Here is a 17396-nt window from a genome sequence, read left to right as displayed (position 1 = left end):
AGAGCCATCCATCCACGCGATTCTCCCTGTGAGTTCCACCTCCATTAAGCCAAGCTGAGACGGGGCCCGCGTGTATCCTCCGAGAGACGGCGAAGGATTTCGTTGCCAGCGCTTCTTGCAGACATGTCGTATCAGTCGAGTTTCACGGCCGCCGAAAATTCATTCGTTCTTCGGTGTCCTCGTCTCGTGTCGATCAACCACGGTGAACTTTCGCAGAGTTCCTTGGGAATTTCAGTGCTTTCGAGGTTCGAGGGTTGCCTTCGCGAGAAAACAGTCGCCTTGGAATGAAAAGAACAACTGTGATACTTATGTCAGTGGCTGTGTGTATCGGTCGAACAAAGACACACGTATACGTTTCATTTTTCTTTTCGTTTATTTTATCTAAAGTCGCGTCGATCGTTCTTTATGGTCGTTAGCTATCGCGATTAACAAAATACAGAAGAAGAAGGTACAGCGGCAAAAGGAAGTGTAAAATACAGTAAGGCAAGTGACAAACTGAAATAATTGCTTTTTGAAATAATATTAGTATCTATATATCTCGAACATATACAATGTACAGGTACAGTTACGATACGATACAGCACGATTAGCCTAAACTTAAGTTAACACGACACAGTGTGAGTTAGTAGAGCCAAGCTTACGATATCACAGTACACGATACAAATTGATCTCTTTGAGAAACTGAAGATTTTCCCAGTGTTTTTTACGATTTAGACGAGTCTGAATCTCATTCGCAAGACGAAATTTAAATTTCCATCGGGGAACGTTACTACGATCAGGAGAACGATCCATCGGCGAGATATAGTTATAGCAATCACTAATTTTCACTTATTTGGCTCATTGCGAGTTATAAATAGTATGGACTCTTCGGTAAGGCTCACCTAACAGACCTATACCTTAGACACAACGAGAGAAGACAGAAAGAGCGAGTGTTTCGTCCAAGATCTGCTAGTATGGACTCTTCCATTGCAAGTTATAAGACGAGAGCGTGTCGGTTTAGCGTGTCTAATTCTAACTCGTTCTTTCCTACCAAAGAAAGAAAGAAAAAAAAACGAAAATAAAAACGTGCAGGATCGTAGTATATTTCGTCCAACGGCGAATCTGTCAGTTTAAAATTCGCGTTTGCTTCCGAATAGCGTTACGCAAATTGATCAGGGGATATTCATAGAAGGTATATTTTGCACGAGCCGGCGAACGCGGTCTTGCTAGTAAATTGTATTTGTCAATACACTTTGCAGCCGATAAATCGAATTTAATGCCACGTTACGACAGCTGCCGCGAAAACGCGTCGAATCCTATCGAGGCTCTTGACGCATCTGTTCCGTGATTAACGAGTACCGGTACTCGCTTTAATCTGTTCTTAATGATTCTCTTAGGAACGATCCTAATTTATGTCTGTTCGTGATACTGCCTTTCGAATCGTTTCTCGTCTTACTTCCTCTTTTTCCAGACGATCGGCTGCAACGATTTTCCTCTCGATGAGAAGCAAAGTTGCTCGAGTATTCGTATATTGTCGATCAATTTTTTGGAAACATCGTTACGATTAATCATTTGTTCATTCTATAAGACGATAGCGAACACTGCTGTCGAGTTAGTTCATCGTTAATTCATACACGTATCTTCGCTGTGAATCGGTGAAAATGTCCAGACGGTTATACGTTAGCGTATACTCGACAAACTTTAAAAATTCCTAAAAACTATACGTTGACGCGATTTTCTTATGTTACATTTTGATCTCCATCTTATTTTGAGGCAATTTTCCATCGCTCATACAGCGAATGTAGGTGTACATACGTTAAAAACAAGCGTGAGAAGAATGTTGAAGCTTCGCTATAGCGAATTATGTGCGCAAGAAAAGCTGCGGTATATTGAGTTGGCAACTAAGTGATTGCGGCTTTTGTCAATATCGCCTAATGATAAAATCCGCAATCACTTGGTTGCCAACCCAACCCCAAAATATATAACGAGGAAAAAGCATTTAGATTTATTCAATTCCTCGTTAAAATCATCAGAAAAAGGACGCTGATTCATTCTATTCGAAGCGATATTTGAAGCGTGCAATGATAATTAAATCGCGGATATTTATGCGATTATTGATATTTTTCTAAGCACCAGAACCTAAGGAGAAATTAGTTTTATCTACTAAATATCAGGCTTATTCTGAATATTTTGTATATTTCTGCGTCTCGCGCGCATTCTCTCTGGGTTTTTGCATTTGCATAAAAATCCGCGCTCTACGCAATGCTAACTAAAGAACGTACTTGATGAAAGCCATCCCATATCCCGTCAAAAATAACAGGGAATTCCCCGCAGAGCAATACAGTACAAAAGCGCGAAGCCGGCAGACAAAATAAACTCGCGATTCGCTGAAAAAAGAGCGAACATTCTATCACGAGTTTGCTATTTATTCTCCGCTCGTCATGACTATGCATCGCACACACCTGCGAATTCCCATGTTTCGAAATTATCCAGCAAATGAGATCGCAACCGATGTGAAATTTCTTCCACGCGAGGGGAATTCGAAAGAAAATGACGCACGAGAACGACGTACATCGCGACCGGCAGCAAGTCGGCCGATTTTTCTCGAGCGAAACATTTTACGAAACAGTCGAATCGAAGAAATTCTTTCCGAGCAAGAGAATAGAACGCGTCCGTGAAAATCGTTCGTCGAAGCGAGCGTAAAATATTTTGACGCAGTGGATTGGGTCGGCGAAGGTCGGAAAAGGCTCATCGAAATTATTCCATTCGCAGGTCCATGTCCGTCGAGGGAGAAGAAGTGGGTCGGTCAACCTCGAGGCTATAGGCCAGCCCGAGTTTCGTGCAGGAAGATCGGTCGTTAGAGAAAACCGTGTTGACGAGCGAGAAAGATCGACGAGTGGCGAAGAAAGCAACGAGCATGGACCAACGAGAGGTGACTCATCCGCGCGTTTCTCAATGGACGGAGTCACTCTGACCGAACAGATCTAGGAGAAAGTGGCGGCACGAGCGCAAAGTCGAGGCGAGGAAACGCGTGAAACGGAGAGGTTCGATCGGAACTCGAGATTGCGGAGAGGAGTCAGGAAAATCCTTTCGATTCGAACGTACAGGTTGAAGGTTACAGTCGAGTCGAGCGTGTAAGTCGTATCACGATAGAACGCGAGGAATATCGTGAAAGTGTTGGAAAGCGAAATTTAGAAGAGAAGAATCTCGAAGAGCGAACGAGGTTGAGGAAGATCGATCGCACAAGGCGGATGATCTGCGTGATTGGATTTGAAATCGTGCGAAGGATAATTTGCATGTAATGGCAACGTTGATCTTGTAGCGGTAATTTGTGAACGACAATTTTTACTCGTAGGAGACGATAATAGGAAGAGACACGAAGAGGAAGAATAAAAGAAAGCGAAGATGAGTAGAAGAACTATGCCACTGGTTGGACTAAATTCTTGCGAGAGGATAAGACCGGAAAGACTTAGGAATCCTATTCAAAGACTCGTGTGGGGTCCTGGTACTCAGTTTCTAGTTGGTCAAGTTGGTTTGCCCGAGGACGAGGGATCGAATCCACGAATGGCTCTGAGAAGGTATACGAATATTATATTGTTGTTAATTCACGCTCGTAATTCCGTAGAGATTAGTCGAGATATCTGTAAAACCTTCGCTCAAGTTTTTCTATGTAATTATTACTATCGTTTATTCCATATACGAGCATACGGATTCTCATTAGTATGCGAAAGGATTGTAAAGTACGTAAAAAGATAGAAGCGCAATGCAAGCTGAAAATGCGAAAAAACGAATACGAAAATTTACCACAGAAGGATATTAAAATACAGGCAGTTCTTAACTAATGAATTTTAGTGTTCGAGCTTTGCTACTTTTTGCCTAACCCATACACAGTCTTCAAAAATACAGTGCACCAGCGTCAGAAAGGAAAATATCCGAGAAAGTACAAACGCGAAAGGGAAGCGAGGAGAACAACAGGGTTCGAGTTAACCTGGTTCGTAGAGGAAACAAAAGATCGCTTAGCGTGTAATCGATTCGGCCGTGTAATTCGCGTATCTAGGGAATTCGTTTCGCGGTCTAAAATGGATTATCGCGCGTGCCAGAGTCTGCTACGATTACGGTTATATCGATCGGTTGGACAAACGGAACGGCTTTATTGCATCCCTGCGGTGCGTCGCGATAGAATATGTAGATACACAGAGAGACAGGGTCATCGATTACAGCAAGACGTAGTAGAGATATTCGCGGAAATTTCAATGAAATACCAACGTGTCAGGTGATCTGTTATCTGGGGAACATGCTGAAGCTAGCCACTTTGTATTGTCCTTTAAATTCGTAGACACGCGGCGTTTACCCAATAATACCGGGCGAACTGTTACATATCTGAAAGCAAGCTCCGTGCTTGAACACGATCTCTGAATACCACGTCTTTGTGTAACACAGGCTCCTTAGATTGTACGAGGGAAGACAATACAGAGAAGCAGCCGCTTTTCTCATGAAACTGCCACACTATACCTTGAGGACGACTCTGCCGGACATTCCCGTGGACCTGTTGATCGAAACGCTTCCTCATAGCCTGTCCCTGCTGGAGGCTCTCTACTCGAGGCTCGTCGAGTTGAACGTGAACGACGCGAAAATCTTGAAAGTGGAGCAAGTCCTTTGGAGGATCGTCTATCTGATCTCGATCAGCCAGGATCACTTCCGTCTGAGGATCTGGTGCAAGCTGCTGATCTCCCTGAACAAATTGGCTCCTAACGCGAGGAGCATCCTGGCCGCTAGGAAAAGGACTTTGGACAGGGCGGTGGAAGGTTTGGGCAAGCACGGATTGGTGGCATCCTGTCATCCAAGCAATTTGGAGAACGCCGGGGCCTCGAATCTGGTGCCTTTACCCGTGGCGCTGAAGGAGCAGCTGGAGAGCAGAATCGAGGCGTACAAGTTGGCCGTGCACAAGATCGAGAGCTTCGGCAAGCACGCGAGAACTCACAGAGGTAATCCATGGCGATTTTTAACCGATAACGTTCGTTATGGGTAATGACGAAATATCGTTTCGCGAGTGGGAACTTGCGTGGGAACGGGCAATTCTTTTTACCGCCGCGTCGGGGGCTTAGACCCGGTGCAGACAAGCCTGGACGACGCTGTTACCATCTCGTGGTAGTGCCGCTGTAGAATTCGGTTCTCATATATTGCACAAGGTGTCTTAGGGTTTAACATTGTACGTGTAATTTCATGGGTATATGTATACGCGTGTGAAACAGTGTATGGAGAAGTTCGTGCACCTATTACTACTTATATACGTTTTAATGAAAGTTGGAAAAATTAAGTTACAGAAATTGTTTAAAGAAATTGTAACGTATATATATACAGGGTATATATAAGACAGATCATGATACTTGGAAGAGCGAAGCTACACATTAAGATAAATAGAAAACACCGTACGAACAAGGAGGCAGGAGGTCAGCCTACGTGCAAAGATAAGTGGAAGATGTAGCGTGAACTCTTTTCGCAAGACTCTTTGTTTGGGAGAAAGATAAATGCGAAAATTCGTCATGCGCGTGTACCACACCGATTATTAACTGAACATGTTGAAACTCTATTTTCTCGAAAATGAAGCCTGAAACAGGAAAACGTTATTCTACATTTTCTACTCGTTTCCGCGCGTAGAATAATCTCCTGTCGATTACCAAGTCCTGCCCAGGCCGAAATTAGCCACGCTTCCTTCAAGTATACTTGTACTTGGGAAAATTTTCGAGCTCGACTTTCTCGAAAACTAAGCCGAGAACGAACAAATTTTATTCCATATATTTCCCTTATTTTTCCACAAGGAATCGCGCCGTGCACGCTTTCACGTGTTATTCGGTCGGAATATATTACGTGGTCGGACGATGTGGATTATAGATACGCGGATCACTTCACGAGAGAAAGTCTGAAAGTTTGTACGATTGAATGGGTCGCGATACGCTGTTCCAGATCCGATTACAGTCAGCCGGTATCTGAAACGACACGCTGCGAGTTTGCTTTCAACGATTGCAGGAATCGATCGCGAAGAACCGGCGCGAAAAATGGTTTCGATTCAATTTCCAGAACCGTTCGAGGGGACGGCGTCGGTGAGAAGAAAACGATTGCATTCTCGAGTCGAGATGTGGAAGCCAGCGACGACGAAGACGCGGCAGTGCGCGAAAGTGTTGCGTCGGTGCACAAAAGTCGTTAACTTTTGCTCGGTGAAAAGCTGGCAACGGATGTCCGCGTCGATATCCGGCCGTGTTAGAGGCCCGCTGAACCGTGAAGTATTGGATTTTAACGCAGCTGCACCGGACACGTTACATTTCCCAATGCAAATACGCCGATGCATGGGACATTAATGCGTTTACACGAAAGCACGTTTACTCGTCCACGTCATCGTCATCGTTGCGGGCCTCGACATGGTAAAACACGATGCGTACTCGTTTCCAACCCTGTACCTGTCTCTTTGCTCTTATTCGTCCTTAACGCGCTGACTGTTTAGTCGTGTTCTCGTTGCCATTCCATTTGACTGCAATTTTTCTCTCCTTAACACGTTGAATGGCGAGTGGCGTTATCCGCTACCGGAAACAGCTCAGCTAATGACACCAGCGTGGAGTCATCCGCGCTTAACCTGCTAGACCAACATCGGTTTTTTGATCTCTCTGAGCGGGATGAAAATCGGTTTGAAAAATTGGATCGTCGAAATTTTTCAAAGGTCACTCCGTTTGTGCGATCTGTGGCCACCTTTTTTTGCAGTTTTCCGTTGAATAGAACGACTAGGTGACGCGTACTTTGTAAAATTTATTCGCGAAACTTCGCTTTTACGTTAAAGTGTTACGTTAAATAAAATAATTAGACGTTTTGTAGTCTGTAACGCTTATTTGTGAAAGTTTCGTTTGTTCGCTCGAAACCTTACCAGCAAGTTATAATCGAAACATGGAATACGAAATGAAATACAAAGAGCTTTTGACGAAACTTTTTCAGTCGCCCGTGTTCTTCGTATATTTCTTGCTCGATTATGCTCATAGAATATATGTCGCGATCGAGATCACTGACTGAGAACTTTGCTTCGCCAGGAGAAACCTGGAAAGCCTTGTGCGTATCGTTTACGAGAAATAGCAGCCGATGAGACAAATGCAAGTAACGCGTCGAACGATGGATATGAAATCGACGCTCTTTCGCTCGATTCGCGTTAATCGTCGAATAAATACCGGCGCTGAAATTCATTGAAATCGATAATTAATTTGCTCGTCGAATCACAGGCCAATTTAACATGGCCAAGTATACAGGTTAATTGTAAACTATACTTCTATTCGATGGTGGTGTGGCAGTCCGATTAAGCGGCATCATAGATTTCTCGTATAAAGTACAGATTGAAAGGAAAGTAATCGTTTGACATTTTCAGCGGACCAAGGTGTACAGGCGGCGTCGCATCAGAGGCAACTTTCGCTCAAGTACAGCGAGATTCAGCAGAGGCTGATCGATAATCAGAGTTTGTTGAACACGTTGGAGAAAGCTGGCGACCCAAGTAGCTTAGAAAGTCTGTTATCCGAGTTGAAGCGAAGGGTCGAACAGGACAAGGAAGCTCTCAGACAATGGACAGCCTTGAGGAAATCCACTTTCGGCGGGAATACGAAGAATCCACCGCTAGCCGCCAGATTGCTGCAATTCTCCAGAGGCTGCGAGCTAGCACTACAATTGATGAACCAGGATAATCTACGAGTAAGTTTCCCTCGAACGTTAGCTTTCAGCAAAACACAGAAATTTATCATATTGCATTCGTATGCATGCAGCGGCTACAAAAATTATCTAACTGCAGCGTTTATTTCGAAAATCATTTTTTAATGAAATTGCGAAGACGACAAATTTTGACGCGATCTCTCAATTCTTATGGACAATTTATAATTTAGATCTTAAAATATTTTTGTCCGTTTCGATCGATTGAAATTTCGTTGATAAATGGAATCGCATGATCGTTCGTTTTAAAGGTCCATTTACAAATCTGTAGCTTGTCGAAACAGTCGAGGCATCGATAATAATGGAAAACATATGATAGTGAATGATGTGAACGAGTCGTTTGAACGCGATTCGATAATGTGTTCATGAGTTGCCATTACATTTGAAGTGTTATTAAATTAATAATAGTTTTACATGTATATCGGGTTGTCATCAAAGTGCAAATCCAAGATCGAAGAAATTGCTGTGACCTTGCTTTCTTTTCTCAATGGATAACCTCGTGTCAACGTTAGAATCTGATAGTGGTGCAGGTATGCGTTGACTGCAGTCGTCCAGCATAATGATAGTATAGTGATTTTAATTTATCTATTTGTGCTCCATTTACATTTTTCAAATGTCCTATAGATGTCTGTAAACAAGACTGGACTGAGGCATAAAACGTCGGTTCTGAATAATTAAAATCTAATAAATTGTACGATTCGCAAATTTTGAAACTGGTGAAAGTCCATCGATTACCCTGAAGACAGATATCGGTGCAGTTAGCTCTGAAGAAATCTCATATACAAGAAAAATTGTATCTGTACAACGAATTTACATCTGTTTAAACACGTAGACACCTAATTATTATATTCTATATATATATATATATATATATATATATATATCTAATTATTGTAATTAATATGTAAAATACAACGATAAGCAGACACCGTGTGTGTACTATACAGATGCAATTTTGTCCGAGAAATTCGAGTGTATTCTCAAAGTAAATTTTATCCATCCAACTTATCTACCTTGACACATTTGTACTAAACTAATGGACAATGCTAAAGAATATGTTTCTTATATTAACATAAAATAAAATCGCGGAAATGAAATAAAGTCGAATGAGATAAAAGCTCGATGCACACGTAGGTCCGGTTAAAAAAGTTACAGACGTAGAATCTTATACATAGGATTTTATACGGGTCTCTGTAATATTTTGCCCGAAAGCCAGAGAAATATTCGCCAAGGAGATAATATAATGTAGTTTCACGGGAACTGTTGTAACCGCAAGCAGTCCCACGAGAAGCGAGTTCAGCAGTGACGTAGTTGATGGACAAAGCTGAATCCACAAAGCACAAAGTCTCCGGTCACGCGTCGTCCCTTAAGGACACTCGCGATCTTGAATTACACGAGTCTACTTGCAGTAACCGTGCCGCTTGCGATATCTTCCTATCTAATAAAATGCAGACTCGTCCTATCGATCGAAGTTACACATTTAACGACGACACGCGTTAACGGATTGCTCGTGAAACAGTGCGGCCTCCGAAGCTACACGTTTCTTTCGTTCTTCGCAACTATCTCTATTTTAAATAACCTTTGTGTTCCACATTGTCGGTCACACACTGTCTAATATCCTTTTTTCTGCTTCTATCGATAAATCGTTTCGTAAAATTGCACGGGGAAGGACACGCCAGTTGCGTGCAACTTGCAAAAAGAACTTGCTTCTAGGTATAGTTTTATTATTGAGAAGTTTCTGACTCTTCTGAGTAGAACCGCAACGAACGAAGAACCACCGATATCTGTATCGTTTAGTCGTCGTGAAAGTTAAAATCTAAAAGATTTTTCCACGGAATTACTGACTAATTACAAACAATTACGTACTTAATATTCATCGGAAGCGTTTGCTGGAAGACGTTGTGCACAGATTTCGCATAAATCATCCCGTGAAGGGCACGATCTCGTTACGTACACCATGAATAATACAGGATTCCGTGAAACGGTTCCATCAATTTCCGTGGCCCGCCGGTAATCATCGAACGTACGTAGGTACTTGAGACACCGAATGAAATTTGAATGCTAATATACCTTTGGCGATGTGGTTAGCTGTCGGAATCGAAGCATCGAGTGTCGCTACAGATTCGTTCGATGACTCGTAGGTTTACACAGATTGATTGTTCACGGTTCAGTGCCAACATTTTACACTTGTATTTCAATTGTTTGATACTTGGTAAACTACTTTTAGAAGCTTGATAATTTCGATGAATTTTTATATTCTCCTAGATAATTGTGAAACATAATCGGAAAAATTATACTACGTAGATAATTATAGAGAGTTGTACCGATGTAAATTGAAGAAAATACGAAACTTTGGGGATACACAGAGGATACGTAGGCGTGTGTTGCGCAATTTTTATTGCTGCGTGAATTCACTTTTTAAGGGGATGAAATTGGCTGCTGAAAATTCGGATATTTCCCGGTTTTCAAAATTGCAAGAGATAGGGAAAAAGCGTTCGGCCAAAGCTTACCTCTTTCGATTATCGCCATCGTTTGATAAAAAATTGATCGATATTATAGCGAGTTGTAACGCGGAATCGGAAATTTTTTATTAGTTGCTCCAACGATACTTTGAAGTATCGAAAAACACGATTCACTGAAATTCACCGAAGTTTCGCTCAGATCGCTATGATTCATAGCCCGCTGTACGTCCACGTCGACGTATCTACGTCTACTAAACTCTCGTTTATCCTACGAAAGGATATGTCTGAAATAGAAAATGTTGCAGATTCTCAAGATTATGTCAATGGTACACTCGAATTTCAGAAGTCACTAGAACGAATACAATCAGTCGTACGGTTTTCCTTCTGTCGAGTTTCGTTCGTAGAAAATCGATACACGTCTTCGAGAAAGGATACAAAATTGCGATCTTCAAAATTCGTAGCATCACCGGTCAGCCACTTTTCCCACCACATGTGGGTGGTTGATTAATATCACAGTGATCGATATCACTCTTCTCAATCTTCTCTGTATTTTGATAAATTTTTCTATTGTTCATCCCTTGTAATATAGAGCGTTTCGTATCTTCGCAGTTTTCTTAGTATATTCTATGGGTATAAACAAGAGAAGAGTATCACGTTATCACATCATTTGCAGTTTTACCGAAAAGTTGTAAGACAAATGGATGATACGAGGAGAATACTACCTAGACCTGCAGTATCGTTCGTTTGTTATGAGGAAAATAGAAAATACAAAAAAGACGATACCTAAACCTACGATATTGTTTGACTTCGTGTCACTAGACTTTTATTTATATTATGTACAAACTATTATTTATTTCGTATCACTGTGGCTGATTCTGAAAGGGGACGTATTCTGAAACTCGAACAATAAAATATTTAACAAATAGGCAGGAAGGGTAGGAACGTAATCGAAACGTGCTTCGTAGGATTTCTAATAAATTCAATTTTTTATTTCCGTCAAAATCTTTCATCGACATTAACCTGAACACCTGGTGGTTACAATTATCGTAATGGTAAATCTGTTCGTATTTTCCATTTCGTATTTCTTATTAGCGTTATAACTTTTTGATAGAACGTCAAACGAACTATTTAACATTCTCCGTTTGAATGCTGAAAAGTAATCGAAAATATTTCAGTTTGTATACACGAGAGACGCGAAAAGAGAAAAATAGCAGAGAAGCGGGGCGTATTTCCTTTTCATAGAATAGAACCAGTGTATGGTGGAATATTTTACTCTACAAAAGTCGTACTCGGCACATGATAAAAAATGATACTGCGATATTAACTTCTAGAAATTCGATCGTTCGTTTTCGCATACTTCTGATCAAATTTTCTCCTGTTACACCCTGTACTTGCTGTCTGTACGAGGTGTTCCGTATCTCAATCGGCAAACTTCGCCAAAATTCTCAGCGAAAGATATTACACAGTTAGCTGCTTCACAAACGCGCGCCCTTTCAGCAACGCTATCCCTCGCAAATTTAATTTTTTTCCTTTTTTTTTTTGGTTTGACCATGCACTAGGAGCACGACCACTCTGTGGTCTGTCAACCACAGTAAAGAGAGTTCAGAAATTTTTAATAATGCGAAGAATTTCGCTTGGGACGTGTCTACGACACGTAAATTTCTCATAAGCATATATGCGCAACGGAAGACTGACTTTGATAATGAATTTTCATCATAGTGACAAATTATTGAGGCGTCTAACGATCTATATTAAAATTTCATGATAATTAATACAAGCTGAGCAAGAAACACACACAGCCATATAATATATCATATTGCACACATATCTCTGCCTTATCTATACACACAGACCTGGAAAGTTCGAAACGCTGCGTATTCCTACACCGCAAAACTGTCATTTGTCGTTTTTACTTGGCCGTAATCCGCGCCAACATTCCGCGCAACGAAACCGATCGAAAAGTCGAATTGAAAAACGACCGATGAGTTGCGAACGATGAAAGGACAGCGCAGAGAAAGAGCGCCGAAATTCGTTAAAAATTTGCACGGTCGAATAGAGAATCAGCTCGAGTGATAGCGAGTTTGTATGGAAAGTCCGAACGCATGAAATATTTTCGCGCAGGTATTCGAGCTGAGCGAAAATTTGCCGGACGACTACGACGAGGAATCCAGCAGCAGCGCTGGTTATCACACGGACGAGAGCTGCAGCCCGACTCCGGAACCATCGGTCAGAAACGGATGCACGATTCTCAGGGTGGAGGAGACTTTTCCAAATTTAACATTCGACGACGCGACCGCCGAACGACTGGCCGAAAGATACGCGGCTCTCTACGACCAGGCGCATTTGCATACGTTGGACGCTCTGGACGCTCTGCAACCTCTGAAGGACGCAACCGACTTAAAAGCCAAGATACTCTATTCGGTGGTCGTGGTAAGTGGCACTTTATGCAAAGTAGGTATAATCATACCGCGCCACCCTTAATGCGCTTGCATCTGTGCCCGTCAAAGAGACTGAATCACTCGTTGAGTACTAGTCGTTAGCGTTAGTGTCCCTAGTTAGGGACAAATTAATAACGTGACGACTAGCCAGCGAGGCGAACAGCGAAAGAGGGAAGATGTATCGTTGAGCGGTTAAAGGGATGGGTTTGTTGTTATAGCGAGACCGTTTACCCTGCTGAGTCCTTTTGGTCATTTTCGATTAAAACGTAATTGTCTTTCTTTTTTTATCGTTGGAGAGATTTTTAAGAGATGCATGACGATATAAAGAGATGTTTTCAAGTATTAGGTTGTCCGGACAGTATCTTTCTTTTACGGACGATGCATCTTCGTGCAAACACGAAACCGAATCTATCGAACGTTGCGATCTTTATTTTGATGGAACAAAATGGATCATAATTCTGCTATAATATAAAACGGAAAATGTTGCGCATCCATTGTTCCTTACAAAACGAAAGAAACTTTCTGGACGACCTAATAGGTGACCTCAGTATCGGTGTTCGTTATGAAACAAATTTTTGTCCGGATTTTATTTATTTAATGGCGTTAACGAACATGTAGATTGATGTTAACGACTGGCAGCAAATGCTCCTAACAACACGTAGACTCAGATCGTGTGCTCGCAGACTGTAAACGTAGATTGTTTTGTATCATTTACCAAAAACACTTAGCAATGATATAATTTCTATTTTTACGTCGATTATGTCGTTACGTCGACGTATTTCAAACATCTGTTTTGAAATGACACCAACAGTTTTTTTTTTTATCAGTTCAAAAGAATTTTCTTTATCTGACCGATAGTTTCGAAGATTAAGCAATTCGAAGATAAAGAGCACTTTAAATAGCAAAATACGATAGTTTCGCAACCTTCGGAAACAACGTACGTCAGCCTTCTTATCGCGTTTTAAAGATCAATTTTATTTTATCATTCGCTTTGTCATTCGTAGTTCCGATGTCCACGAAGAATAAAATTGTCCGTAATTTCTTCATTGAGTCGCGGACGGTGTAGAAAGTAAACAAATATCCTAGATGAAAGTTCGGTCCTGAAAAATTTGGAAATAATTCTACGCTTCTTCCATATCGGTCGAATGACTCTTCTTTCTTCCACGATCTTATCTTTTTCTCCGCGTGCTATTAAAATGGATTATTCCGTGTAAATGATACTTCATCGTCTAAAATTCAGACCGTCCACCAAACTCGATAGCTACAATAGCTGTGACCGAAAGAAAAATGGTCCGTATCTTACGATGCTTGTCACGCTGCCCAAACCAATTTCGTTTCTTTTTCTATTTCCCTCGAATGTTCGCTATTCGACCGGTCTCGCCGAGTAATTTCGTGGACAAGCGCTTATAGCAGTAGCCGAGGAACAGGGAAATTGTGAGAAGGGAATGCGATCACGAAGCCAAAGATGCCGCTCTACGAACATCTGACGAAGGAAATTGAATTTTAAAGGTAGCGCGCTTGATAAAAATTGCCAACGAATCCAGGCGAGCAATATGAATTTACGAATGTAGTCTCGCGTGTCTCGTTATTTTCGCTTGCTAGACCGTGTCATTTAAATAGAAAAAAGTCACGCGAGAAAATTCTCGCAAAATGGTGGTATTCTTCACACATTCGGTTAGCGCCCATCTATGTAGAATGGAATCGGTCTGTTAAAATTGTGCAGCGAACGTATATTCCCGTTCAGGAACACATACGTACGTTGATACTTTGGTCGAACTGTAACACGATATAATTGTAAATATACAATATAAAATTAGCGATAATGCATGAACGTTGGTAAAATTATTAATATAACGCGTGAATGCTATTAAAAAATATCCGAGTTAATGGAAAACTAATTAACGAGAACTAAACGAAGGATAATTATCGTTTGGAAACGAAGGTACGCGCCTGTTTATAAATTTTACCTTAACGATTTGATCGATTTGTAATATACGAATGTTACTGCTTGTAAAATATACAGAGTGTCGTACATGTACATTTTGACTTTTCCATAGAATTATCTGGCAAGGTATTCGTTGTGATAAAAACTGCTTGAAGTAAAACTTACCGTGTTTCGAGCGAGACATCTCGTGATGGTCACGCATCTTATCTAGATGAACGTGTCTTCCAGATTTCAAGATGACTTTGCTTTTTTTTTTTAATAGAATTTATATCTTTTTACGCACACCATTTCATGCGTCTTTTAGTTCCCCACAAAAACGTATTAGGGTACTTGAGGGGATGATTTAACTTCAACGTTGTAAAACTTACGGTAGGAAGCAAGATAATACAGAGCTTCTGTGTTTCCTCTGCTTTTCATACGCTCAATTTGATGAAATTAAGATCGAAATATCTTTTAAATTAAACATTTGCAGATGCTTCTAGGCAAATCTGTCGGTCATCGTAAGACGTCCTACTTGAAATATCTTTTACGATAACGAATACTTCGGAAGATAAACTAATTCGTTAAAAACACCTTCTTGTAAAATTAACAGTCCTATGTTATATGAAATTTAAATTGTTCTTTTTAATACTGCATTAAAATCACTCGAATAGGCGTATAGTATATTTTAAAATAAAATTTGAATCTCACTGACGAAGGATGAAATCGTGCTGAATCTTTCTATTTGGGGTTTCGTAACTAAATTACATTTTATAAAAAGACGATGGGATTTCGTATTTTCGAGCAGTAAGGTAGAACGGAACAAAGTCTGGTTTTCCAGAATTGCTGTTTTGTGTTCGTAATTTCTCGCGCTTCTCCTCTCCCTCCGTCGATTTCACTCGCAACAGAGCTGCGTCTATGAAAATAGTGAAAAATCGTTTCCATGTTGTATCCTTTTTTGTTTGCGTTGAAACGAAGCGACGAAAATTGGTAACAGAATTTCGTCGAAATTTTCCTTTGTTCGCCTGGAGCCCTTAACGTCGAAAACGAAGCTCGTTACGCTGAAGAGAAACGGTTTCGCTCGTTTTGGAATCGCGTAAACAAGGAACAAACGTGTTGCGCAAAATTCCTCGTGGTTGACAAAATGGTCGTAATTGGAAACGTACGCGGAACGCTTTAACCCGGAAGATCGTCAGAGATCGACGCTGAAACACGTTGAAATTTGCCAGGACGAATCCGTCGGCAGGAAATTTCTAATTAGACCATCGAAATAACGTGTCGCGACGCGAGATCGACCGGTTTCGCAATTAAGTTATTCACCTCGAAAGTAGTTCGATCACGAGCCAGCCAGACCGAACGTGTTTCATCCTGCTGCCTGGTATTGTACGCTCTTGTCGTAGAGCGAAAACGGCTGTCGTCAAAGGTGTTGGAAAACCGCAGTCTCCGGAATATTGGCCCGAGCCAGCGAAACCTCGCCTGCGTGGTTAACGCTTTGAAAAGTTAGCTCCGCGAAGGAACCGTGTAAATTTGTTATCAACTGGCGAATTGATAGCTTTGATAGTAAATCGACGAAAAATCCGCTGTTAATTTGCCAGAATGCAGCATAGCTTTTGGATTTTTATCATTCCGAAATACATTGTCAAAATCTACATCCTAAATAGTAGTAGTAGTAGTAGTAGTTTTATTTATTATCGTTTATTTACTTGCTTGTCTTTTGCTATTGCAAAGTGTGCCATGTATTTTACATACACCTCGCATATCTTTCTAATTACTATTAACCTATTTATATGCATATTGTATGCATAAGACAGAGCAGCTAAATAGGATCATTTAAATATCTGCATTATTTGTCGTATAGAAAGTCGTATGAAAAAGTTTCGGAGGAGGAAGTTGCACTGTTTGGAGGAATTTTTAGAAAATTCGAAATATCTAAAAATTAAGTGATCACGATGATAGGTCGTTGAATTTGTTCTTCTTTCTTTCCTTTTTTTCACGCTGCACGAAAATATCCAGAAATAAATGTGTATACGGTTATTAACAAAGATATATCACAACCATCGAGGTCTGGTAAAAGAATGATCATTAGAAAAAGCTATTTCCTGTGTTACATGCGCTCCTCGAAACAGTACAACTTTCTCCCGAGAAGTTATCTTTATACGGCAACAAGTAATGCAGATATTTTATCCGGTGATTTCATCTCGCTCGACCGCTCTGTATTTATCGTGCTTGCCCTATATTTGTTTCCTGTCGTGTCTTCTTCCTCGCGTGATTATTTCCCTCACTTTACTCCCATCTAATATCTTCCTTTTTTTTTTTTTTCAGTATCTGCTTCATTCATGTGTAACGTGTACCCTTCTTCAGTCTCGTGTAAAGTATTCTCTTTAGATGTTTTCCAGGTTTCTCTACTTTCTTGCATCCCCTGCGCTACATTTTTCATTGTTTCGCATACTATTTCGCAAAATTGGCATCTTCTCTTTCGTTTCTCTTCTTAATAACATCCCAAGTAATTACTAATTTCTGGCGGCGTGATTCGTGCTAATTGTGGCGGAAAATTTTGCACTCGTTTTCCATAGACGGCGCAATCTTTTCTTCGAACTTTCCTTGCTCAAGAAACGAATGAAATTTTTCGAATGCATTCATGCACGAGTAGGTAGGAAATCGTTGATGAATTTGAAACGCGATCGAAGGGGATGCACGTAACTCGTCGTCGAATTCTGCTTCAAGACTTCTTATTCGTTTTCCATGGAACTCGATTCTTCTTCGAGCCTTCCTTCGTTAAAAAACGAATGGAGTTTTCCGATAGTATTCGTGATCAGCGCGGATATTAGATTGTAGTAAACTAGTTTGAAACACGACTTG

General features: G+C 40.9%; 1 protein-coding gene across 3 annotated transcripts in view; it reads left to right on the top strand.

Annotated features, from left to right (window-relative positions):
• LOC117166304 (uncharacterized) overlaps window positions 1-17396 on the top strand; it is an 82775-nt gene that overhangs the window by 53713 nt on the left and 11666 nt on the right. The window contains exons 1-6 of one of the 3 annotated variants that reach the window (XM_076624697.1): window positions 95-483; window positions 2752-3257; window positions 3335-3557; window positions 4420-4964; window positions 7382-7698; window positions 12297-12605. In XM_076624697.1, the coding sequence (XP_076480812.1) occupies window positions 3385-3557; window positions 4420-4964; window positions 7382-7698; window positions 12297-12605 (1344 nt within the window). In that variant the 5' untranslated portion in view covers window positions 95-483; window positions 2752-3257; window positions 3335-3384. Of the gene's footprint in view, window positions 1-94; window positions 484-2751; window positions 3558-4419; window positions 4965-7381; window positions 7699-12296; window positions 12606-17396 lie in introns of those variants that run through there. The other 2 variants (XM_033350157.2, XM_033350156.2) reach the window with 2 other exon arrangements.

This window comes from Bombus vancouverensis, chromosome 15, assembly GCF_051014615.1.
Source record: "Bombus vancouverensis nearcticus chromosome 15, iyBomVanc1_principal, whole genome shotgun sequence".
NCBI lineage: Eukaryota > Metazoa > Arthropoda > Insecta > Hymenoptera > Apidae > Bombus > Bombus vancouverensis.
The sequence above is the reverse complement of the archived record's forward strand: the minus strand, read 5'-3'. Positions and strand labels throughout refer to the sequence as shown.